We start from the raw sequence: 27,633 nt of genomic DNA, 5'->3' as shown, positions 1-27,633 counted from the left end.
ATAATATATAGCAATACAGATAAATCCCAGTTGTACAGCATTCCTCACACAAGTGAGCCCACAGTTCTAGCCCTTGCAGGTCTATCCAAAAGGCAAAGATTAACAGCCAGTTAAAAATTACACTCAATATACACAATTACTCAGAAGATTTGGATACTCAGTGTGTAACTCATCTACCAAACACAGTTGCTCACATCTGAGCTACTTACCTAGATTCCCACTTCAATTTAAGAGACAAACTCTAAGGGTGCAAATACAGAGCGTGGAAGAGGCCAGAGGAAACCACCTAGAAACCTCCTGCTCTTCTGCTTATCTAGAAAAAGAAAGCCTGTGATGACTTGCTCAGACACAGGGCCCCACAGGCCAGAGAGGCTACTAGGGAAAAACATAACATCCCCAAACTGGCATCAGCTTCCCCTCACACCATGTCCAATTATTACAAGATTAAACAGAAACTTCCACTGGGATACCAGTTCACTGCCAATTTGTGCAACTATCACCAAAACTTTGTAAGGATGGTTTGGATTTTTTTTTGGTTGGTTTTTTATTTCCCTATTTTTATTTTTTTTTTGTTTCATTTAGCATATCTCACTTTGACACAAAAGGGTTAACTTTCTTAAGCAACAGTATTTTTTATAAAAGCCAGGTGTCAGCAGAATAGTCTATTTCATTTCCAGTCAGGTAGAAATTTGAGGCTAGTCTGGAAACAAAAGACAGAATGTATTCCTGCCTTCAGAGAATTTCAGTGGTAAAGGAACACATTATAGAAGCCAATAGAGTTACAATCAATTATATAAATAGGTCACTCAGTATCTAATAGGGTAAAAAATGTTTAAGAGCACTTAATTTTGTGAAGACATGTTTTTAAAAACAAGAGATGTATCTACACTGCACCAGCATTTCCTACATTCATAACACCTAGCTTCATTTTTAAACATGCTGGTTTAAAAGAAATTATTACTTCATTTTGAATTTAAACCAATATTTGGTTGCTACTAATGGTAATGCTGTTTCTGAATTCTGTTTTGACACTGGTAAGTTACCACTAACAATGTGGACAATGATACATGAATAATTTCTTATTTTATGAAAGTAACGTTATTAACATACCCGTTTTTCTATGTTGAGTATCATTTTAAAGAAGATACAGTGAGGGTTTGCATAGATAGAGTATGTGGCATTAAATGTCAGTATGATTATGAATTTTAAAAAGCATCTTTTTTAAGTGGCTACAAAAGCAAGTTATTTTTACAGTGACCTTTTAACATAGCACTCAAACATAACTCAGAGCGAATTTATTTCCATGGCTCAAAGACCAAAGTGTGCTATTTTAACATTTAAGACACTAAAGAGCCAACTTTTGGAAACTGAAATTGTGATTACAATCCAGAAAATAATATGGAGTAAACAGAAATCTGATTGACTGAGGTTTTTCAGCTAGCAGCACTCCACTAACTATCTCCCCCTGTCCTGACCCTTGCCTCCAAGTAAATGCAGGTAAGGGGCTGCAGAAAAGTCACTTTCAACTCTGCTGCATCAGAGACAAGGTAGTAATTAAAAAAAAAAATTGTGAAAAGCACAAGACAAGGGCAAAAAATGCTGGTATCACCATGATGCAAAGAAGCCCAGCATGAAAAATTTTCTGCTCAGTAAATTTGCTATTTTTAAGTAAGTTTCATTATTACAGTAAGAAGGTAAAACTCATTAAGAGACTTATTTCCTGTTTGTGGTTTTTTTGTTGTTGATTTTTTTTCTTTGTTTTTTCAGAGGATTCCCCTGCATCTTCCTTTTGACAGTCAGAACTAACATACCAAATCCTCAGAATCCACTGAAGCTCAGTAAATGGGGAGACACAAGAAGTGACTCCCCTCTTTCTAGAGAGGCCAAGTCAGGGTGGAGGTACATATGTTTTCATATAAAACAGCTGTCTCAGAAAGACAAGGAAATAAGAAAATTTATGAAGTTTCAGTACAATAGAACTGTAAGCAGAAAACTTAAAAAATAAACAGATCAGCATAATTTACATATTTAAAAACTATATATTTCATTCATAAATATATTTTCTAATTAATAACCATTCCTAGTTTAAACATAAATATTCAAGTTGGGATTTGATTTTACTTTTTATCAGTTCATGTGAGTCCTGTAAGGATCAGTTCCTTCTGCTCAATGCAGTCATGTAAATGATCTTCACCAATGGGTTGTGCAAAGACCTTCATTACCTAGTTTGTTGTAATAAAACTTTAAAATTCTGCAACTCTTTTATACTTGTGGAAAGCCTGTAAAACAAAAACCATCATAGTGTTACTGAGTCAGCAAAAGAGAAGTACAAATTATCACACTCATTTTCCTTTAGTTTTTTCTCTCACAATTCTGTTCCAAAGATTAACACACTTTCAGGCCTACTATCTGACACTCCATTTTCTATTTACATAATATATGACAGGGATTAGAGTTTATATATATATTTAATTGTCTCAGCTTCATCAAACATTTAAAAAACCCTAACCACAGGTAGTAAAGTTTATTACATTCTTTTATCAGATTGTTTAAATAGATTGTTTAAACAGGAACAGATTGTTACATTCAAAATCTGAAGAACTAACAGTGAGCAAAGCATGCTCTATGTACACTTATTTTAAAGCTGTTAAAAGGCTTCATCACTTGAAGGGAATATATTTTTAAAAATTAATCAAATTTAAGAGACTTAAATTTCATCTTGTAGAAGGTAGATTGATGAGACTTGAGACAGAATGAAGACTCAGGCTAATAATCCACATGCTCAGTTTGAAGGCATTAAATGTATCAATATCACTGATAGTAATTCAGCCTTTAAAAACCTACAGCTACATGTACAATACTGTCTTTCCACAGAAACTGAGTACTGACACTGAAGTTTTATGTTTTTCTACTATTAAAATTATAACATTTTACCTTCCAAAGGCATTTACAAGAGCAACTATTTCTTGCCGTGTGAGCTGAAAACCTTTTGATGGGCTATTCTCAGGAAGGCTCTGTATTTCTTTCTCAGAAAACAAGATCTTCAGAGCAGTTCCCAAGCCTTGAGTCTGTAAGAAAAGTTCAATATTTTACCATCAGTAAGATCATTGCTTCAAAAACTCAAAACCATAAAAAAGCTAAAAGCACACTAATGTAGGCAAACTTTAGTACCAATTCTTATATACTGACCCTCAACCCGAATAACTGTACAAAAAACCATGGCACTAATGCAAATGCATGACATCAAGGCCATATGCAGGACATGCCAGGTTCAGTCACTTATTTAAGAACATTTGTTTCCTCAACAATATTTGTTCTTCGCCCTTGTCTTTTTAATCTCTTCTTTTCCTATCTCTTTTCTTCTCAGTCATGCATATGAAAACATGTCCATTACAACACTTCCAGCTCCCTCCTCTTACCTTACTCCTGCACAAACACATGTTCCCTTTTCCCTCTCTTGCTCTCCTTTGAAGTCAATCTAAGTTTTTTAATGATGTATCACAACACATGTGCTTTTTCCCCCCATTCAATCCTAGTGGCAAACCATGCAGTTTCAATTTCAACCCCCATTTTCTATGCAGGAATAGAACAGAAGTAGTTTTTCTTATTTTCAGTTTCAATTGGGCAACCACTGGATTTCGACAAAAAGTGGTTGAAGCTGGCTGCAAGAGAACTTTATAGGTCAGGAAATCTGGCCTTCTTTAGTTCTTAGTGAGGAGGAAAAACAACAATGGATCAGAAGCATTAACTAGGACAGGATAACAGAACTCTAGAAATTCAGCAGAGACCACCAAATTTTTGATGCTACAAACTCTTTGAAAATTGCACTCTGATAAGTTTAATGCAATACAAAGGTAAAGTACAGCAGGCACTCCAAAACAACTTCTATCAGTCTGGATTTAATATAAGTCTTGGGGTTTAAAATACTGTTGTCAGCAAAATAAAAACAGTAAGTGCCAAGAAAATGAAACTGGTTTTCAACTTTCAGCTTTACTGCACACCTTTGCATTCATGTGCATAAAATGTGAAGATCTGAATTACTTATTTTTCTTACACCTCAATTTGTGGAGTTAAATATCACATTGTATTCCCTAACAAGTAAGTGCTGTATTTAAAGGAAGGTTTCCCATAGCTATTCTACAAAGTTCATTGACTGTTAGAAATATCTCACCATGAAGCATCTGCTTTAATAGTATCTCTTTTAAGACACAAACCCTACCTTTTAGTAAACTAAACAGTTGATGACTAAATTAAATAAACAACTGGAAAAAATTAAATTTTAATGGTATGGTAAACTAAACATATATCTATTTCTAATATATAGGTAATGATACCAAGGACCAACCACGTGCAGAAAGCCTGAATGCAAAGGTAAGAAGTGTCCAGCCAAAATGAAATAGATGCTTATCTTGGGACATGCCCCTGCCAGAACACACACATCTACACAAAATAAACTGTACCTGCAGCTTGCCCCAGAGCCTGCATTTGTCACATCCAACACAGTCCATTATGCGGGAGATGTTCTTGAAATGCAATCTGAATTCTTCCTGTCAGTTAAAAACAAAATAAAAAAGCTTAAGCTAATGTACATCTTAGCTTTACAAAAACAGAACGTGAATGAACCTAGTAGCATTAGAATATCAATACTCTTACCAAAACTGAACAAAACCATTGCTTTATGTAGTCAGGCCATAACAAAGATCCATGTAAACCCAGACTCTGGTTTCCAAGCCACTTCTAACAGCTAATTCTTAAAAAAAAAAAATCCCCTCAAAAATACAGAATACACAGGGTAATGCTTGGATTCTGTACCCTGATTTTCTACCAGCTTTCTCCACATTTTCTGAGCTATTGTATCTGTGTCCCTGCCCATTTTTTCTTCTGTTATTCAAACCCCTTCTGAATCAACCGCTTTTTTTGACAAACAGGTTACAATTCACAAAAGATATTTCCTGTTCAAAACTCTGGACAGATTGTTGCTGTGCAACTTCAGACAGAGTGGGAACAGATACAGTGCAGAACTAATTAAGCAGATCTCAATTTTTTAAGATCCAAAAAACAGTAGCTGGGCTGATAAAACACTGCCACTTTTCTAACAGCACTTTTTGTAATGCTGATGACATCACAAACCACTACTGAAATAAGCATCATAAGTGTTAATAAATATAAAACCAGACCTTAATTACCAAGCACCCTCCAACTGTGGAATTGCAATTCATACCAGTGGCATGTTAATACTGGAAGTTGATGGGTAGGTGCAGCATTCACATTAGGTTCCCATGTCTAGGAACTATGTTTTCTAAAGTTTAGTATTATGTTACAAGAATATACTGTATATTGTGCTATATAAGTCATAATTTTATAAAGTAAACATGACAGGGTGGGTTCTTTTAATCCAGATACTCTACTTAAAAATAAGGACCACTGTGTTTACTGGTAATATTCACTTGCCCAGCCACAATCCTGATGCCAGACTCAAGGCACAAAGCCACAGATTTCAGTCTGCTTGGATCAGGACAGCACCTTACCATAAAGTTGATTAAAAGACCTTGGATACAACTCTAGAAAAGGTAGAGATAAAACCTTACTCTTAGCAGTATATTTATGGTAAGCAGAAGAGCCTTCTAAAATAAGACAGCCTAATTTCAAAATGGGTATTTGGATGTCATTCAGAAAACTAGCTTTACCTTTAGTGACTTGGCTCCTTTTTTATCTCCAGCAAACATGGACTTTTCATCAAAGTGCATATGGAAGGACCTAATAAAGACAAAATGCAATAAAAGTAAATGCTGGCATAAACTACAGTGCTCAGCTAAACTTGGTGAGCTGATGCCATCAGTGTACAGTATTTTTCAGAGTTCCTAATCTTTGCAGATTAGGCCTTAAAAAATTACTCAGTGGTATCAATTTTACTATTCAATCATTGTAACTAGAAATCTGTTATTCAGAGTTTTGTTCAAATTAATACTGAAACTGGCTTAATGTTTGTCTTCCAACTGATCATTGACTACATCTCAATTACCTCTAGCAAGACCATGCTTAGGGGCAGCAATGAAACCACACAACATGTTACCAATCACAAAAACTAGCAAAAAGGAGAGCAAAGAAACTGAACTTAAGAAAATTGCAGAATAAATAGAAGGAAGAAGGGATGGCCAAACCAGCAGGGGTTAAGTCTGTGATAGAAGCTGGATTACTCAGTGGACCATTAAAAGTACTACTGCATGTACTACTTTCCTTTTCAAAATAAATCACATGTATCTTATACTGAAGAATCAGAAAAAACAATACACAGGGAGTATCCTAGGGTGTTGAGTTGTTTGGGGGTTTATGAGTCTTTTTTGCTTGTTTTTAAAGACTGGTATATCCAAACCTCAGCTATCAAACATATAAATTCCTCTTGATCTCTTCCATTGCTTAAATTTTATTTCTTCATTCCACTCTCTTTCTTGTCCTATCCTATCAAGGAGTCACCTCTTCTCACTTCCAAACACAACAGAGAATTTCAAACTCCTAATAAACCCCTATGCCTTACTTGGTATCCCTGAAGATATCCAGTAAGAGAGCTTTAGATTCAGCATCCTCATGGCCATTGCCAGTGTAAAGGTCGACAACTGCACGCTCAAAATAGGGAGCAACCTTTGACAAAGCACGCAGCTCTATCAAGTACAAGAAATACAAGTTCTTGAGCCTCCTTGGGCCTTCTCCCTTCGTTTCAGCAGGGTCAAAGCGGCGAGTGAACTCTTTCACATTTGGTCCCCAGCGAGGCTTCCCCCACGTCTCTATACAGAGGTGAAAAAAAAAAGGGGCAGGAGTAGTAAAAGATATATTTAGGACACAAAAGCAACTAAGCATACCCCAATAATTTTCAGAAAAACCAAAATACATACTGCAGATATCGTAGAATTTTATTTAGAAATTTTAGCTACATACCTTCAAGAAGATAATTTGCACACAGGTGCAGGTTGATGCTAGCGTGCAGTCCAGAAATGAGTTTATAAAACACTCGTTTCTCAAGGCACAGACCTGTCCAAGAAAAACAATAAACAGATCACAAACTAAATACTGGAAATAATTTATTAAAATGAATATACCCTGACATTTTAGTGATACCAAGTCTGCATTGCTGACTTTCAAGAATTATATGAGTATTGTTAATAAGCCCTTATAACCATCATAGGAAAAGTTTACCCCCTATTTTTTATATAAAGGAATACTAAGAATGACATTTGACATTTCTTGCTTGTTTTTTTTAGTAAACAGTCAGATAAGGATCTGTTCAGTTGGCACAGCTAAATTGCTACACAAAAATAAGATGCCTACACTGCTTGAGCAATAAATTTGAAATAATGTTGAATTTTGATGGTCTGGAAATCAGAAATATACTGTGACCCACCTTACTTAACAATTAGAGCTACCACTGATTTAGAGGAGTGGCCCGAAAGAAAAAAACACTAAAAGGCCCAGAAAACCTTATAGCATTGGAAAACAGCAAAAATAATTCTTCATAGCTGTACTGTAAATTCACTGAAAATGTAAATGCATAGGACAAAACCTTTAAAAATGTGACTTGATGAATAAAGATTTCTACAGCATAAATGGAAATACGGTGGCATTGAAATGTCAGAATATAATTTATAGGCAGAAATTACTCACAATTCCAATTGAACCAAAGTTAGAGACTACACTTCAAATTTAAGAGTTTGTTCCTCTCAAAAATATTTGGGCAACTTTCCTGCTGCTCCAAACTCCACAAATAGAAGCAGGAGGAACTGATGGGGAAGCCTTCCTGTGAGGCTGACATGTCCTCAGTTACAGGACTACATTTTCAAAGGCATGTAAATTTATATGTTTTCTTACAACACCAACAGACAAGTGAAGGCCTAAGAAAGGCAGAATGAACTAATTTTAAAATTAAATACATTTGACTCAATTTTCTGCACACCTCCAAAATGGGATTTTGATTGCTACTACTGCAATAATAATTTCCATTTCAACATGAATAAGAAGAAAATTATTTTGCCTTCTGAACACACAGACTTCGATTACTAACTGGGAACAGAGCCACCAAAGACTTTAATGTTCTTTAAAGCTATTTCCAAACAATAATGCTTACCAGTATTGCTACTAATAACACCTCTGCTTAAATGCCTAAAATAACCAGAAGATTCAAAGTAACTGGCAATGAAGTGAACTCCCTCTTTATAAAAGATAAAACACTTAAATGTTTAAGGAGTATGCTGTCTAAGTAAATGAGAAGATTTTTAAAGATCCTCAAGGAAAGAAGCACTTGAGCAACACTTGGAAGCTCTGCACAATTCACTAAAAAGCCTACACTGTAAAAAATATTTGAAGAGACAAAAAATCTACTACAGTGTTCCTTCTGGTGAACATAACAGTGTATTAACTCATTCAAGAGCCTTTACCTTCTAGCCACGTGTAGAAAGATTCTCCTGTAAACACAAAGTACATAGTTAAATAAAGAGAATTCATTTTCAACATTACAGGATCTTTATATTACTAAGCATAGCACATCAGCTGCCATCTAGACGTGAAGTTAAATAATTTAGCTATTAAAATGAGAATAGGCACTGAAGCAGCTAACTTGGAGGCTGGTTTAAATCTGCTGGAGACAGAATATGAGAAATACAAGAATGAGCATGCCTAAGCTACTGGTCAGGGCATTCAGCAGTGAATGGAAGCACAAGTCTGATTATTTGCACTGCTGGTGAATGATGTGATGGCAGAGTGCAGCTCTGAGAGCCTTCATCTTAACCTGCCTAAAGGCTTCCTTTAGGCTTAGATCTTTTCCCCAAGAACTTTCAGTTGACTGAAAAATCTTGAAGTCTGCCTCCCTCTAGGCAGATCAAATACTTTCTCCCCCCTCTCTCCCAATCTTCCCAAAATCAAGGCCTTTCAAGAAAATGCACAAAAATTGGCCCTATCCTTCTAAGGGATCTGACATAAGTATCAATGGGGGTCTTGAATTAATAACATTATTACAACACATATTCTGTTACAAGAATAAGAACCAAGAGGAGAACTGTGTTTTATTCGCTCCTTCCCCTTACTCCAAATGAAAGTAAAATTATAAACATTTTCTGATCAATAACCTGCATAAAAACATAACTTTCATACTCTCTAGCTCAATAGCAGTAAAGTGAATAAAATCCAAAATCCCAAACTCTCTAATGCTAACTTCATTTCTGCAGGTCAAGGAAAGTAAGATGACTTACCATCATCTCCTCCTTAGAGGGGGGAAAAAAAGAAAAGAAATGCATAAGCATTAAAAAGATAATTTCCACAGCAAAGCAGTAATGAAACACAGACTTTACTATAAACACTTAAAAAGTGCAAGAAATCTTATTTAGTTTATAAAAAAATAGGCTAATGTCCTTCCCTCCACTCTTATTCCTGAAGACCACACAAGACTTAATACACTGGAATAATGAAAGTCACTAAGAAATTGAAATCTTACTAGCAGCTGGTATACATATTCTTGAAAGCTATATTTTAGCTTCAGAAAGATGGTTAGGAAGCCATAGTCTTTAGTCTGCATTGTTAAACAATCAGTTCAGTGTTCTTTCCTGAAATTCTGATCCCTGCATTAAACCATTACAATTCTTTTGTGTGTCAGCTTTTAGTAATTATAAATATTGATATATCTTGATTTTTTTAGTGGATGGTGATATTTTTAACTGAATCTATTGGCTAATAGTTAATTTTTAAGGGAAATGAGACATACTGACAAGGGAAAGCCGATTAATTTGAAACACCAGGTTATAGCTTTCAATTCAAATTTGAAAACAAATCCCAAGTAATTAGAATACTTTTTAAAAATGCTTCTCTTGTAACTACTGCTTTTCCTAAGTGCCCAGTCCTTCAAATAATGCAGTTATGTGTACACTTGCAATATATTACACACTGTGGATGAAAAATTTACAGCTATATTATACCAGGATAAATATGAACTGAATTGACTTAAATGAATTAAATGTTTTTTGAAAAAAAGAAACAAGAATACAAGAGTGCATTCAAATTGGAAAACTAGTGTGACACTTAGTAAACAGTTTGAGACTTACCATTTAGTTTTCATATCAGCTTACCTGACATTATCAGGGATAAGATTAGGCATGAATGTAATAAAGTACCACAAGTCTTAGTCTAGATATCAAAAATGCACAGCTACTTCCACAGAGGAAATTAAAAAAGCAGAAAGTACAGACTTAAGATTGCTATCTGTATCACTTGTACTGCAACAGTCACTCTGTTAAAAGAAGTGCATTGGAAAACAAAACAGGCAAGACCCACCCCTGCTAGGTGCCAGTGGATTTAAAGGACGATAGACAGATCGAGGCCTAAAAAAAAAGTGAGAAAACAGAAATCAGTTTTTAGCTAAACTGAAGTACAAGTGTAAGAAACAGGCTCCCTCTCCTTCCCAATTACTTGAAGCAGTTTTCTTCGTAAATGCTGTTCCATACTCTCCAAGCAGAAGGCCCCTTGTATCCAGTGTAACGTTCTGGATTCAGCAGCAAATCCACATACTGTGCATCTGGAGATCTCTCGTCTAAATAGGAAAAATTTTGTTACATATGCTAAGTGATCAATAGAAAAAGATTTAATTTAACCAGTCACACAGAAATAAATACAAACAAGAGATCTCATAATACTAGTCTGTATTCCAGTTGGGTTTTAAGTGCCATGTACGTAAAAATGCAGCAAAATACATGCTAAATACAAAGCTCAAAAGTATATAATCTATTCCAAAGTCTCCCGTGTGTCTCTAATTTCTATAATGTCTGATGATTACCTATGTGGCTTAAGTCTACCATAAACACTTGACATGCACTGTATTCCCTGACCCTAGGCTAAGACAAAGAGTGTTTTGTTTTAAATGGCCTCCAAATCTAGGGTTTATCTGGCAGTATTTGGTTGAGGGAGTTGCTTTTATGAAACGTGTATACTGCATACACTGGGTTTTCAATAAAGACAAGATCAAAGTCGTACATCTTGTAGCTGGTACATACAGTAAATTTATTAGCTAAAGCCACTTTTTCTCCAAATACCCTTGTATACTGGCAGAAAAGTCTGAATCACATGGCTTAACTGAGCAAAAGTTTCAGCATATTGCAAAACAAATGGCTTGGTTACCACAAGAAGCATGTTACTTAAGCAGCCTTTCAACAAGCTATACCCTCATCTTGGAAGTTCACTATAAATTTCGGGTAACTTATCCACAGAAAATTGTGAAACAGAATTCTCTCTGCTTAAAAACACTGTAGAAACAAATAGTTTCAAGCTACAGCCAGTAAAAAGAAGGAGGAATTCATCCCTCTTTGAAAATTCTAGGTCAAGACCAACCATGCTTAAACCAACCTTACATACAATACCAGCCCAAAGTCCAGAGACTTATTTACAGGAATAGGCCAAGAAGTGCCACACAGTACTTCCTCAAATATAAAAAAACCTCACAGAAACAGAGAGTGAAACTTCTCTAAAAAAGAAGAGATGATTCTGCATGAGCAGTTAAGCATTGCTTCAGCAGCAGCAGCTGCAAAAACAAAGAAAGGAGACTCATACAAGGCACACAACAATGAGTGCCAGATGAGACAAAGTCAAATTACAGCTTTATTTATTCATTTGACAGTGTGGTTAACCTAAGCAGTTCCTACACTCCCTAATGACTTTGGGGTCCATTCTTCTTGTTATCTACATATAACTGAGTCTATCTGCACTGTGGAGCCATGCAACAGAATGATGGAAAGCTGACCCAGGTTACTAAGATTTTTTCAGCTACATTAATTCCCTTATCTAGTTTATTATTAAACCCAACAGGAAGAGAGGAGAAGAGAGCAAGGGTTTCTGCTTCCTCCCCATGACTCCCAGTAGTCACTCTCTCTCACTCTCCCTGCTGCAGATCATAAACTACCCGACAAGCCAGTTCATCACAGCAGAGTGGGAGGTGGCAGGGAGATGGCAGCTTACTTTCCTGCTATTTAGGTGAGCTTACCATGCAGAAAGATGTACATCAGAGCCAGTGAAAAAAAAAAAAAAAAACAAAAAACCAAACCCAAAAAAACCACACTGGAAGAACAAACACAGCTGGGGATATCCTCCTTCAGCAGGGCATGATAAAAGGAGACATGGAGCTAGAATCAGTAATACTTAAGTTGTATTACTTCTAAAAGAAATGTTCCTCAACTATACCTTTCACAGCTCAGCATTACTAAAAAATGTATGTAGACTACTTGAAGATAGTAGAGACAACAGCAGATAATTCCATATAACAGTTCAGATCTACAGTAATGCTCATCAGCTGTCACAGAAACAACTCATATAGAAAGTGCTCAGATAAGACACAGCAGAGTGCTGAAAGAGAACTGCAGCTGGTAAGTTCACTGCAGCTGCTACTTTCTCAGGTGACACCAAACATAAGCTTAAAGGTAGATAAAACATCTAGCATTATGCCCTAAATATTCCTAGCACAGAAAGCTTCCTAAGGTATTTATTAGAAAGGACTTCTGTAGTCACTCCTGAAGCTGGCAATTCTCACACTTAACTGAAAAACATTCCTTTGAGCTTTGAATGTTACAAGCAAATAAAAAGACTCACATTCATGGAGTAAAGACAGAATCTAGTATCCTGATGTTTTAACAATAAGAAAGTCCTTACAAATAAGGGTGCAGAGATCATTTAGAAACAGCAAGACTAGAAGAGGAACAAACTCAGTCCAAGCACAGTAGAATAGCAACAAAACAATATAGTAGTAAGAAATAACCAGCTGCAAGTTGTTTGTCATATATTTGTGCTGGATGCAATTTTTTTTGTAAGAAGTTTTCTTTAAAAGTGTTAGCCCCCTCTCATTTCCCATCTTATTTACATAAATGTCTCCTGTTCAATATACTAAAAGGAGGTAATGGTGAATGTGCACTGTGTGGGCTACCAAACACTCCTTGTAAAATTGCAAAACTTTGCACTTTGTGTGTATGATATGAACTGTCACATTTCTGTCACTTGGGACAAAATTTAAACTTTTAAAAAATGCTTATTTGTACAGAAACCATGACCTTTTGCATTTTTATGAGACAGCAAATAAAAAACTCTGAAACAGCTTAGACATTTTACCATCAAGTTCACAAAAATGATCCTGTGAATCATCGTATCTTGCCCAGTCAATGAAAGCCTCCTTACTTTGGTTACTGAGGGGAAAAAAGAGACATTCGTTTTAAACTTTTAAATAAACAATATCAATAAGAGCTTTTGAAAGAAATACAACCCACATATAGCTTGGAAGTGGATTCTGAGTCTGTATATCTGCAACTTGAGAATACATGGAGGTAGCCCTTATTAATTGCACTGAGATTCAAGCAGGCATCACCCACAATACTTTCAAAAGTCAATGTTGAGACCAAGATTTCACCATTATTTGAACAAACTGTAGTGCCTTCTCTTCCTTCAGTAAGAGCTTGGTAAAATACATTCCTAGAATACATTTTTTAACACATTTCAAAGTACTACTTTAGCAGCTGTCACTTTGAGGTGGGGGAGGGAGGACTCACCCTGTTTTTATAACCCATACTTTTAATGAAAGCCACAATTTTTAGTGCCTTACTTTTCACTTGGAGACTAGATGTCTAAATCCCTCTCCTAAGCCAAAGTACTCTATGAATATTATTTGTTCTAAGCCATTTTAATAACAATGGCATTCCACTCACTCCAGCATTTTCAAAGGTGCACTGTACTAGAAAGACAGGTAGTTTGAAGTTCCCACATTATGAAGCACAAACAGTGCCAAAACCTTTCTTCTGTGACTGGGTGCAGCACAGAACTACTGATGCTACACTACTAACAGCAAAATGTAAGCAGAGTTAAGATTGATAACTCTGCTCCAGGTGCAGGGAAGCACCTTGAAATAACAAGAACAACCTATTCTATTTGATCAAATCAGCACCAGCTCAACTCTACAAACAGAGGCAATTCTACAACAAGATACATTTCTAACCTTCTGCCAAATCACAATAGGAGAGATTACACTTGGCATTAGGTAAGGAAATTCTCTGGTAATTACCATCAGACAAGATTTGATAACCACAAGAAATACAATTTATAAAGGAAAGCAACACAAAACCGAGAGGATAATGCACTTCTAGGTGGAGAACATGGAGATTTTCCTACAAAACACAAACTTGTCCTCCACTTGCAGGATCCATTACCTGTCCTCTCCCAACTTTAATCATCTATCCTACTCTCATAAAGGCATTTTCTCAAGCTCTCCATTTACAGTTTTAACATCTTTACCAGGTAATACTGCTGAAATCTGTGGGCAAAGACACCAAATCCCTCCAATAACAGTGAAGAATTGATTTTTCTATTTTTCAAAAGTGGGGAATCCAATAGAGTGCTATGCTTTCTAGATGCTGTTCCACAGACTTTTGTACCCAGGGGCAACACCATCCTACAGAATTCCTCCCACCCAACCTGGAGAGTGCTATGCAATAAGCAAGATCAGAGAATTGATCCAAGCTAAAAATAGCTTTGCCAACAACAAAAGTAACTCAATTCCCTGATCTGGTTCACTGAATGATCAGAAATAGGCACATCAGTGCAACAGTGGGACAAAGCAGGACCAAAACCCTTAATCCAGCATAGTCATTGAGAACAAAGAATAGAGATAAGATGGTTTTATTTGCAAGTTTCTTCTGACTCTTGATGTTGTAAGATACCTCTTTTAAGCAGTATCAAAGCATACTTTAAACAAAAAAAAGTAATTTATTATTATTTTATCATTTAATACCATTGCCTTTAGATGTTCTTGCATTATTTCTCTTTTACTTTCTAATAGGTTATGGGAAGAATGAAGAACAAAAACCAGCACATCAGACACAGAAAATAAAATGTTCTTTTCTCACTATTTTTGTACTGTTGATGTAAATCACAGCATACCTTAAGGTACTGTTAACTGCTCCCAGCTTGTTAGCTTGCTCACAGTCTTCCAATTCTTTGGAATTATTTGCTGCTTTTGAATACTGTAAAAAAAGTCACATTTAATATGCAAATGAATTACTGAAATCCTCAAGAACAGGTGTTGGGTATTTCTAAGTTTAGCAGTGAGATCCCTAGTATTAGGGGAAATCTGCTTATTCTAGAAGCAGTATATGGTTCTGGTACATTTCTTACTTCAATTTTTTTTTTCTCTTAAGTTCATCAAGCTGATTTTGCTCTGTGAATTTAACTGCTCCAGGGAATTCAGCAAAAGAAGTCAAAATTTTGTTTTGTCTTTTGTTTAAATTGAGTTCTTTGTTATGTGGTACCCTGCATGGAGTGTTTCAGATACTTTTTTACAGTCTCATAAAATGACTTTGAAAGACAAGCAGTGTATAAACACACTTTTTGTTGCCAGTACATAATCATACCCCAAGTTTCATTTCTTTCATTTCTGTAAGTATATTTATTAGTTTTGGCCATTTCCCCCCTCATGTTTCCTTTAATCCAATTCATTGGCTCACTTCAGGTCTGCACAAGTCTGGAAGAGAAGCATTTTTAGCTGAACTTAAATTTTGCTTATTTTAAAGACAGAATTGAAATAGATAAGCTTAACATTGATTCTGAAGTATTTTTAAAAATAACCCACTACAATACTTGCTTCTGGAACACTTCTAAGGAAAACATTTGAAGAATTAAAGATTAAATTCCACTATTCTATAATAATGTGTTTACATAAGCAGGGAATTTAAGTCTGTCACCTTACAGCTAAAAAAACTCTAAGTTTTGGAATATAAAAGGTGCTGTCTGAAAAGATAAACTTGGTTTCCTCCTTTTGGAGGTTTTTGGATTGGGGCAGGGAGGGGGGATATGTGTGTTTTTTTCCCAATTAAACCTTAGATCAATTAAAAAAAACCAAATAAATTATAAATTTTAAAATAAAGAGTAATTAATATCTGAGAACACCTTTGTGGTCAAGATGCCAGAGGCAGAGTACTACCACAATATGTATCACTCAAAAAAGGAAAGTATTTAATTAAAACTGCTCAGATGAGTAAGTAAAACAATTTGCTTTTTAAAAATGCATTTGCCTGAACTAACACAAGGAAAAACAGCAGAAGACCTAAGAAGTGAAGGAGATTAGAAAAACCAAATAATTTAAGTCTTGTTAGGGTCCTTGCCCATGAATATTTACTCTAGAAAGAATTTATCACTCAATTTTCTTTGATTTGACAGGTGTGGGACTTCATTCTCTAGCATTATATGGATGTTAAATGGAAAAATGAGAACAAGGAACAGCCTTAACCTAGACTGAAACAGATACTGCTGATGAAATACCATACTGAGATGCTGAAGTAAACATTCTGCATGTCTAGAGTTGCAAACCAATCCCTATCCTGAAGTGAAAAAATGGTTACTGCTAAGATTAGAATCCTAAATTTAAGGTTTCTAACAAAACGAACATTCAGGTCTCAAAACATGTTTCCAGCCTTTCCTATTCTCCAGTGTTTAACAGCAATAGTTGTCAGATTAGTGCTCTGTGACTCCTGACAAGATCAGGACAAAATATCTGTTCTTGCCAACCAGGATCTCCTAAGGCCAGTTAGTGGGGAAAAAAAAAAGAGAAGGGCAGGAAGTGAATGACAAAGTTGAATGTTGTAACCTGGAGTTACTGTATCCTATCCCTTGCTTCAAAGATTAATACAGCTTTAATGTCTAGCCACAAAATATGTACTCAACCACTCAAATGCAACAGAACTGTACAAAATGAAATTACTGTGTGCCTCAACAGCACTATTTCAAATGGCTTATGGTGCTGTCAAGAAAAAGACACCCTCTATTTCTAACTGCACTCCTATGGGGAAGCTGTACAAGTGTAACCTTGGTTTTTGCAGCTAGATCAGCATTCAAAAGAAATGTTTTCTTCATTGTTCAGCAAACAAAAAATAAAATCCCCCATAAGAACCCAAATAAAACTAGAAGTTTACAAGCTCCTCTACATTAGGGGAGAAAGGCAATGGGAAACTGGACACAAGCCACAGAAAACCTCTCTACAGGATTCTACCATGAGATTATCTATTAAAGAGAATATAACTCTCACTATTAGAAAAGATGCCTTTGGTTATTTTCAGCTTTCCAAGACTGACACTATCAAGATCAAAGAGAGAAATTGGACATATATGTCCTCAGGAAGAAAAAAAAAATCACCCCCCCTTTTTTTTTTAACCCAGTACTTGACAGATAAGCCATAAGGTGCCAGACTTCCCCAAATGGGAATTTAGCACAGGCTAATAGCACACTACTTGCACAGTCATTGAAACAAAATATTCATACCAAAATTATTTCCTCAAAAGGGATACTAAATGCGATTGTCAATTTTTAATTGGCTCTACAAAAGATCATTTAACTGAACCATAAGAAGTAAGAAAATGGCATGGGTGAGATTTATGTCCATTCTGAGGACAATTTTCACCCAGAAGTATTTGCTTCTCTAACAGAAAAGCAGCACATATTAGTGTCTCCTAGTGCAGATTAAAAGGACAGAATTGCCTAACTTTCAGTACTGTAGTTGGTTTCAACAACCTGCAAGGTAACTCCAAGGAAACCACTGTAGTGAACATACAGCAAATGACAGCTTTCCCAAAGAATCTATCCCACTTTCCTTATTGCGGTGAAAGCAAAAGGCATCTGTTTTGTCACTCCTAAATCCAATTTCATATGCTCATGAGAAGTGTCTAAAGAACAGCATACTCTTTGGTTACTATTTAACAACTTATTTATGGCTCTCAAGATTAATCAATCAGGAAGCTCAAATGCCTGCTACAAAAATCCTTTCTGAAACAGTCTTCAAAGTCTCACAATCCCTCTCTTTAGAAGGCATTATAGTATTCCAGGAGTCATTTTCTCTACAGTCAAGCTTGGAAGACAAGAGAGTCAATGAAAAAGAAAACTGGCAACAGGTAATTCAGCTAAAACACAACATCTGCTACCCAGAGGTAGTGTCAGCTTTTCAGAACAACCACTGCTGCATGTGCTGGAATGGAGAATGACTGATATTTAGATTAAGTCAGTGGGAAAGGTTTTTCTTCTTTCATTACCAGGTATCTTTAAATGAGTTAACGTATGTATAAAAGAAACAAGACTTCCTCCTGAGCTAGAGATTGGACAGAGTTGCCTGCTCTGTTCCAGACAGCATCATACAAGTCATCAATTCACAATGAAATATTCATCTCAGCTATCTCTGATAATGTTTCTTGGCATGAGATTACACCTAAGGCAAACAGTACTTTTCCTAAGTCCTTTATGATATGGTGAACTACATTCAGTCTTGCTCAGTGAGGTAGACAGCACTGGGGAGGATGGAGATACAACAGTTAATCAAGAGGTAAGTGTCCACAACACAGTCAAGGCACTCATTTGGGCACCATTATCCCATCAGCTGCTAAACCCTCATTCTTGGGCACTCTGTTTGAGATGTGTGGGTAGTGTTTCTGCTCTGACCTCTTTTCATAGGCATATGTAGCCTCTTGACTTTTTTGCTTTGCTAAGATCACTTGGTGATGGCTCAGAGAGATGCAAGCAAAACCAACAGCACAGACTGACTGCTTAAATTTGCACTGGTCACTTTGGCCTTAACTGTGTTTTGACTAATAACCAAATAATCTCTGCACTAATGACCTCTTGAAAACAAGTCATAGCAGAATTGCGTGCAATCATTTGGGTCTTTTTAATGTTAGATGTGATTATTTATGATTGCTTTAAAAGATAGCACTGCTATCCCTGTGCATCTTCGGCTATAGCTTTTTAAGAGGTGACCTGTACTCAGAAATGAAGCAACAATTTTGCATCAGGCATTGTGTGGCCATGCACTGCTGTCCCTTGTCATTCACTGGTTCAGTCTGCACCAGCTTTTCAGCAACAACAGACTCAACATGACAGTACCAGCTATGTCAGAAACACTGCTAGACATATAGGTGAAAAGGTAAAGCCACAAAGAGCAGTTGATCTTAACTGTTTCATCAGTATGCAAACACTGAAGGTTTGTACTACAAAGTCACATAGCTGTTACAAAATTAAGATTTTAAAAAAATATCAGAAAGAATTTCAAAAATAAAGGAGTACTTACTTTATTAGAGCTCCCAGCCTTAATTCCGACAGGTATTTTGCTCTAAAAAAACCAAAACAACATAGCTTTTACAATGCTCATAGAAATGTTTATGCTTGATTAAAAACCTACAAATGAAGTATTGTTCTTATAGAGGTCAAAGCAAACTTGTTTTTTGAAAAATTAACTTGCTCCTTTACCTTCTCAACATGTTATATGCAAAATGGCGTTAGAAATTACGAGAGACTTACTCTTGAAGCTATCGCTTTGTTTATAAAGTGACTAAGACTTTTAAATATTTTGGTTGTTTTCCTACTTTTGGAATGGAAATTTGTCACTTTTACTACAGTTCTCATTAGTAAGTATTGTTACTATAGTACTAACCACTTCAAACTGGCAGATTTTTAGCCCAAACCCGTTTTCTTTCTATGATATATTATTTGATCCTTACCTCAGGACAAGGCTCTACATGACAATCTTTGATAGAACAATGGCCATCATCAGCCCAAAATGGGCATGGTCTCTTCAGGTTGACCTAAACATACAAAACCAGAAGTTTATAATCCACACACAAGGTAACTGCAGAGAAAGCTCTCAGTATCAGGAAATCCTTTAAATTAAAGGAGAGGATACAAGGAAAAATGTGTTATATTAAGTACTTTAAGTCTAGGGGGATTTGGGGGAGTTTGGTCTGTCATTTGGTATCTTTTGATTAGTCTCTCTAACTACATAAGATGAAGCTTTGTGCTGTAAAATTGTTAATGATAATGGTCTCCAGTGAATGAACACAAACAAATAGTACATTAAAGCAAAAATTAAATCTCTCACTACTAAATTGAAATTGAAACTTACTAACTCAAATAAATGCTTGGATGTTTTTAGATTTCAAAATCAAACAGATTATTATTTTAAAACGTTAAAGATATTCCTCAAAAAAACCCCTGACAAGACATTCAGCAGATGGTATGACTTCTCAGAAGTGATGACAAATGTCTTCTCATTACAGCTCAAACCTTGCTAGCATAGATACAATAAAAGCAGAGATTTTAGGTTGCTTCCCCCATCTCCTCTAGTCAATGCACAAACACAATTCCTAGAAAAAATAATGCAAAATTATTTTTTGTACTTGTTCACTCATATCTTTTTAAATAAAGAACAAAAGAATTTTACATTCTACATCACCTTCAAAGTAAGACCTATTATATAAAACTTTTGCCTACCACCAACTTCTACCAAAAAAGACCAGTTAACATAGTTAAATTACCACCTTCTTAAAAGTAAACTCTCACAATAAAAAAATGCTTACATACTGAGGAAGATATAAGTAACCAGGCAGCCACTGTTTTTACACAGAGGAATGCTGAAAATAAAAGAATACTGCTGCCTAAGCTGCAGATTAATTCAGAAAGAACACATGTAAATCAAGATATTCTAGTCCCAGAATGACTGAAGAGCACCAAAAACCAGTACACACACAAACTGAAGTTGTATAGCACTTGCACTTTTATCAAGCCAATCAAGTACTGTCTACATAGAACATCCAATGTTCTTCAGGGTATGAGGTACTGGATTTCATTATTATCTCTTAGTATTATTCAGTCCTTTCACAAATTAAAAGACAGATTGTTGATCACAAGGTTTCCACAGTTTGTGTGTTTTGATGCATAAAATTACAGACACAAACGTTTATTTCTTTCTTTCTTTTACTGGGAAGTGTTCTACTCTTTAGAAACCCCCTAGCACAATTTCTGCCAGACTTCATGTTTTTTCTGGCCTTTAAATACAAACTAACTCATCCATTCTGTATTGTACATTTAGGTTTGAGCTCTTCTATACCACCTTATATCATTGCCTGGGGAAGTGGAAAGGAACTTTCTTCCAGAGAGACTTTCCAGTCAAGAAAACGTGGCAGACAGAATAATCTGACATTATCTATTATTTTTTCTCCTCCATGTAAACAATTTCTTTTCTTATGCCCTCTGTAATTAGTACTGTTGCTTTAACCGTTCATTTTCTTATTTCATTGCTGTCTCCAGAAAACTGCTCTTATCTCAACCCTTTGTGCCTCCAATTCTCATCTCCATTCTGATGTAGCACGGAGGGAGAGAGGAAAACAGGGGAATGAGATTTAGTGGTGCGTGGTTTGGTGAGGAATACCATTCCTAACCACAACACCTACCTTCACAATTTCCACATCCATTTATGTGCTTGAAAGCACAGCCACCATTCTGCACAGGGATATCAAAAAAGCCATTGCTTACTGAAACAGGTAAGGCTGAAGAACGTTCTGACTGATTGACTGAGTTTGCTTGTTCAACAAAAATTCTTCCCTGCCACCACTGGAAGTACTAAGTGAAATGTGATGCTGGGAAGACTGCACACAGGCCCTTGGATCTGCCCATCTATTAGGAAGATTACTATAAAAGATGAGGCATGATTGCAACACACCTTTAGAGTATGATTTGCAGAACTGCTGTTGAAATGAACATTAGCTCTAAAATTGCAAGATAAAATTGCTATTGTATGAAGTCTCAGATATCTGTTGCTCCTCGTCTTCATGTACTTTTTTTGTATCTTTCTGTTGCTTCTAGAGCATCTCATTACCACTACTACATGACGCATTAGTACTGAAGTTGCACATATCCTGTTTCTCCTGAAAAGTGAATTTAGAACTATATCATGCAGCAGGAGATGCAAGGTGCAGTTACACGTTAGTGCTTGCTCAGGCTAGAAAGGGAAGAGTTTAGTGCTTTCTTCTCCTTCTGCACACTCATAACTCCATCTTATGTGAATTTAATATTTGTCTTATTCCAGATTGGCTAGGTGACTTTTTACATCCTGGGGAGAAAAAAAAACAACCAAAACCAACAAAAAAAACCCTCAACAAAATCAACAAAACCTTACCAAGAAAACCTCCTACCAAATGGCAAACTGAAACACCCAAACTAAATATGTACCAGGTTAAAGAGATGCATTGGCCTAACAGAGAGATAAAAGCAGCAAAGGGGCAGGATGCTGCCCTAGAGGACTGTGAGCTCCTTTTTCCAGTGGCAGGCAGCCACCTAATTAGCTCAGTCAAAATGCAACTTCGCTTTCAAGTTAAGCATAGCTGAAAACAGAAGTATCAGGCTTCAAATCATTTACACATCAGATAGAGAAAAAAATGATTCAAGTAATAAAAAGTGATATTACATACTACTTGAAAAAGAAACAGTTTTACCTGTTTCTTAAAGGAATAACAGTTCCCTAGATAGCAAACACTAAAATCAGAAATAAGACAGCAACTTATTAGAAAAGTAAATCATGGTAATATTTCTATTTCAAATTACACACATTTCTTAGAAGATAAGCACTCCATGCTGTCATAAAATTGCTAAAATATGATCCTTTTCCAGATGCAGCAGTACAAAAGCACTATCTTTAAAATTACCACTTACAAATTGAATGAAAGCAGTCATGATTTACTGTCACTGACTCCAGGATGAACATAGCAAACAAGACTTATTACCAACATAACTGTCAGGGACTGAAATCCTGCTTCAACCAAATTAAAGAGCTGTTAGCTTCTAATAGGCGGCTTAACCCCAGCAAATTGACTTGATAGGCAATCCTTCCCGTATTTTCTGCATTTTATTTAAATTATTCAGGAAAATACCACTCTATGTGTACCTTGTAATATCTGAAGTAATCACGTTCTTGCAGTTTCTGTATTTTGGGAAATATCTTGAAAGTATTGAAGTCATCGATGCTTTCTATGTCACATAAGCAATCATCTAAGACTCCTGTGAGCTATTAAAAATACATAAATAGTTATTTTTAATACAGAAATAGAATACTAACTGCAGAAAAAAAATCTTTAAAGAGAAAAATATGGCAATTGAAAGAAATACTAGTGAAGTGCAGTTCCATAGCAAATACTTCTCATCCCAAAATACTCTGTAACATAACTCAAACTCCAAGTAAAACTGTAGCACTTTGAGCTTAAGCCCACCTCCAAATGCATTGCTAAATCAATGTAAGCACGATTAACAATTTCACCCCTGAAATGTGTTGATGCTTTTTGAGAAATGAGCATCAAGATTTTCCAAATCACAAACACGTGGTATATTAGCAAAGCTGCATAACAACTATTCTCCTACCAAATGCTCACAAGTCATACTGCCTAAAAAAAAAAACCCTACAATGACACACTGTAATTTTATTTTCATATTTCTTCACAAAGTGTGAAAACACTCCATCTAGTTTCCTTAGAAGCATGGGGTAAAGGAGAATAGGTTCTTCTGTGCCCAAGAAGTTTGCAATTTCACAAATAAATTCAACAAATAAATACAAAGAAAACGAGGCACAGGGATCTTCACTGGAATGATGTGAATTCATCATGAAACTGAGTATGACTTTTCCAGGTCTCATCCCTCTTCCTGTGCCAGGAGAGCAAGCTGTACTGCTACTGCACTGGGTTAAGATCATCCCTATGAAAAGCAGTACACACTGCAAGTGCAGAAGTCCTACTGCCAACACAGAAAGGGAAGGCAGGATTGTGCATGCAGCAGAGAGGACAGCTTCAAGTAACCTCGCAGACTAGGCTATGGCAACACTCTTGCTGAGACCCTGGCAGTGTCCCAGTGAAAGGTGGAAATACTCAAAGTGTGGTCCTATGAACAATTATATAATAAATTTCAATAAATCTAAACTTACTCTTAGTCATGACTTCTTAAACTACTACAAACATGTCAGAAGGATTCACGGGTGCTTACTGCTTCTGATCTTTAGCCAGACAGGAAATTCATTGACATACACTATGGCCTAGAAATTATTTAAAATAGAAATGCCCACACATCTTATATCTTGTATGGGATTAGAAGAACTTCTAGTTATTAAAATGTTATGTGGAAAAGGAGACAAAAAAGTATCTTGTAGCTTTTTTTTTTTTCTCCACAGATTTCACATAGATGAGATTATGAAATCATCTAATCTGTTTTATGCATGATAAATCACTCCCGTACTTTACAGAAGATACCCTTATATAACCCAGCTTGATGTAAAAGAGCCACTAGAAACCAAATTGTAGGCTTCTCCTCCTTTATGAAGCATAAAGGAGGCCTGGAAAATGGATTTCCCCCAAATGTCTGTGAGAATAAAGAGGTGAGGACACAGCATAAAAGCACTTAAGTGGAAAATTCACCTTATGTAGACCGTACTTTTCCTGAGGCACTAAACAGGTTGTCACAATTCTGTAGTGCAGATATGACAATGAAGTAAAACTAATTTAAGAAAAGTTACTTTAACCAAAAATTTTTCCTGCTGTTATGCTTGCCTTGTTAATGTTATCTGACTTCAAACCTGGGCAAACAATTGTCAAAGAGCCAATGTGCAATTACAGATTTTTCACAGACCACATGACTGCCAACTTCAAAGTCAGAAGAAAAAACTTGTTACTAATGGTGCTTACAGAAATAAAACCCCCATGCACTTTAATCTGTAACAATTTAATTTCAAATTTTCTTATTGATCATACATAGGCAGAAATCCGTAAAGGTGCAGCCTTTACAGTTAACACCACACCATGAAGCAAACAGCACAAAATTTCATTATAGTATAAAAAGGCAAAAAAGATAACTGAACATTTTGCTCAAATATTACTGAACTGCATAAATAGGATGATACAAGAAAGGCTTTTTTTTGATTGAGAAGATAAAGAGTAGGAAACTAGTTTGATGACCAGCCCATAAGGCTATCCACTGTTTACAAAAATAATTCTACCATCTATGCAAAATGGAAAATGCTTTTTCAGGGGAAAACTGTCCCAGAGAAATGTAATAGTTACACTCAGTGTCAAATCCTCATGGAAAAATAAAAAGCTGCAGTCTTTTTATTTAACTAAGACCTCAATTCTAAAAACATTTTTGAAAATGCAGTACAGTTTAGCTAGATCAATGAATTTTCAGAAATTAATCCTCCTCAAAAACTATAACTGATTTAGGAAATCATTAAGAGAAAAATTAATTCAGAGTACCAGAGCAAGCAAACTAACTTTTCTATTTTTTTCTCACAACTTTTTCAGAGCTGGAACAGTTGGTTCTCTGTATACACAAAATAGCAAAACCAATGTTTCCTTGGAAAGCATGCTCTAAAATTAAACTAAGGTGCATGTGTACCAAACTACAAATGATAAACTATTTTAACAGCTTATATGAAACACTAACACTGCACAGCAGTGGAGTCAGTTTGCAGCACAGTGATGCAACAGCAGCACTGGCTTCAAATACCTCAATCAGAGGTTTCTTAAATTAGTCTAAGTGCAGGCTTCAGTGCTCTCACTTATGATGGAATGATGAACACCCCAAGAATATGCAGAAAAATGTTTCATTTTTGTTAACATCTGGATCTTCTAATTAATTTGGTTTTTTAATTGGGGACATCAAAATAAAAATCAGGATACTATATGGTTAAAACTACATATTGCAAGACCTACTTTGTTATTCACACAATTGGTACTTTGCCTTTTAAAAATTGAACTACACTTGTTAACTTATAAAAAGTCAAACTGCACTGTAAGTTATCACACTTTTATTACAATGGACAAGCATATGGTTTCTTTTCATCTCTTAATTACTTTGAACTCTGCAACAAAACCTAAAAGCATTAGCCTCCTATAATTTGTGTTCAAGAAGTCATCTGACATTGCATAGCAGTTATTTTTTCTATATTTCCAATATGCTTATCAAAGTGCTCCCAGGTATTGTCAAATCCTGTTTAGTTCTTAAACAGGTACCAGAGCTATACTGGAGAAGTGAAACTTTTAACTTATCTTCTCCAAGATAAATCAACCTTTCAGAAGAAAAGGTCAATGTCCAACCTGCATCAATTTCTCCTTATGAAATCTAGAAAGAAAAACATAGTCAGCACTTTAATATTAAGGAAAAAAACCTGAATAAATGCATATAATAATAAGCAACCTATTGATATAAACAACCTTATTAGTGTTATCAGGTTGTTGTACTTTAATTGCTTCAACAATTAGAAGACCACCTGGGACACCTTGTTTTGTTCCTTAGACGTTTTACTTTGCCATAGCTGCAGAATGAGAGAACAGAATGAGGTAACATGACTCCAAGAACTATTGGTTAGCTGATCTTTCCCTGCACAAGCCAAACTCTGAATACAATATGCTAACAGTTTTATAAAATAGCAACAACCAGTCTCTCTGCCAAGCATCACAAAAAACTTCATGCCACTTTATTAAGTGCTTCTTTAAGAACTCAATTTCAATTAGCATTTAGTTATGCTAAAATTGTGTAAATCAGAGACAACCTCAACTTAAAACACAAAAAGCTGCAATAAAAGTTATCTACGCTGTCATCGCCGCCTTGGGTGGCACTTACAGTATAGCACATTATAAACCATGGAAATTTAGAAAATATAAGAAATATAATAATCCACAGGACAAGCTTTGCTCCACGTGGACGGTGTATTCCTCTACAAACTCACTCCAAGGGCTCTGGCTCAGCTGCAAGCCTCTCCTACTTGACACCAACTATCATTTCAGTCAGGATCACACGGTGGATGAACATCGAGCTCCTAACCACAGACACACGTCCTCCTAGAGCTCTGAAGGCAGCTTACGGAGGGAAGGAGCGTTCTCATCCTTGCCCGCAATGTGGGCAAACAGACCCGACCTAAGCGCAAGCCAAGCCCGGGCACTGGCATCGCCACTGGAACATATGGCTTCTCACAGGCTTCGTCAGGGCACCGACCCTTCTGCCCGAAGTCCCGGGCATGATCCAACCCAGAGCTCCCCAGCATATCCCACCCACTGATGCTACCTGTGGTTCCCAAGTCACCAACTTCTCCCGCAGACCCCGGGCTGGATCCCGGCAAGCGCCAGCCGCAGGGTGTGGAAGGGGAAGGACGAGGGCTGCAGACCCAAACAAGAGATTCCCTGACTTCTCCGCGGGCAGCCTGCACATGACACGGCCCAGGGCTGCGCTTTCCCTCGCGACCCCCGAAGTGACCTGCCCTCCCGCCCGTGCCCCGCTGCCCCTCCGGAGGGCTCCGCAGCCCCGCCCGCAGCCAGCGGGCATCCCTGCCCGGCCACGCTCCCACCCCGCTCCCTGCCGCCGCACCGTCCCGCCGGCTCCCACCTGGGCCTCCGCTGACAGCACGCAGCCCAGCACCGCCAGCAGCCGCGCCGCCAGCCGTGCCCTCGCCGCCGCGCTCCGGCCGCCACCGCCGCCGCTCATGCTGCTGCTGCTGCCGCCGCGACTGACGGAGGAGGGGGCAGCCCTCGCCCCGCCGGCACAGGAAGGAGACGGACGCGCCGCGGATCGGCGGCGGCAGCGTCTCCTCCCGGCGTGGCCGCTCCTGCGGGCGGCGGGACCCGTCTGGGCCGGATCGCCGCGCTCACCGCGACCTGTCCGCGGCACCGCCGACCGCGCCCGAGATCCTCTCGCGAAGCAGCGGCGCCACCGCCGCCACCACCCCGCTCCAGCGCCCGCCGCTCCCGGGCCGCCGCCGCGCGGCACGCCGGGAGATGTAGTTCCCCTGCC

The 27,633-nt window shown here is 37.1% G+C and overlaps 1 protein-coding gene across 2 annotated transcripts; it reads right to left on the bottom strand.

Moving 5' to 3' along the window:
• Positions 1–555: 555 nt before the first annotated feature.
• Positions 556–27,626, bottom strand: ERO1B (endoplasmic reticulum oxidoreductase 1 beta). 2 transcript variants are annotated; one of them, XM_079297476.1, is made up of 16 exons: positions 27,229–27,626; positions 22,757–22,876; positions 19,539–19,622; positions 19,109–19,150; positions 14,944–15,026; positions 13,126–13,199; positions 10,447–10,567; positions 10,312–10,358; positions 9,237–9,248; positions 8,427–8,453; positions 6,934–7,026; positions 6,536–6,782; positions 5,688–5,757; positions 4,461–4,547; positions 2,935–3,068; positions 556–2,279 (listed from the first exon to the last, which is right to left on the bottom strand). In XM_079297476.1, exons 1-16 carry the CDS (start codon positions 27,325–27,327, stop codon positions 2,219–2,221), a joined length of 1,401 nt encoding a protein of 466 aa, XP_079153602.1. In that variant the 5' UTR covers positions 27,328–27,626; the 3' UTR covers positions 556–2,218. The 2 variants fall into 2 exon arrangements, with proteins under 2 accessions (XP_079153602.1, XP_079153601.1); XM_079297475.1 differs by lacking the exon at positions 9,237–9,248 and having other exon boundaries at positions 27,229–27,465.
• Positions 27,627–27,633: the final 7 nt, after the last annotated feature.

This window comes from Erithacus rubecula, assembly GCF_903797595.1.
Source record: "Erithacus rubecula genome assembly, chromosome: 2".
Classification (NCBI taxonomy): Eukaryota; Metazoa; Chordata; class Aves; order Passeriformes; family Muscicapidae; genus Erithacus; species Erithacus rubecula.
The sequence above is the reverse complement of the archived record's forward strand: the minus strand, read 5'-3'. Positions and strand labels throughout refer to the sequence as shown.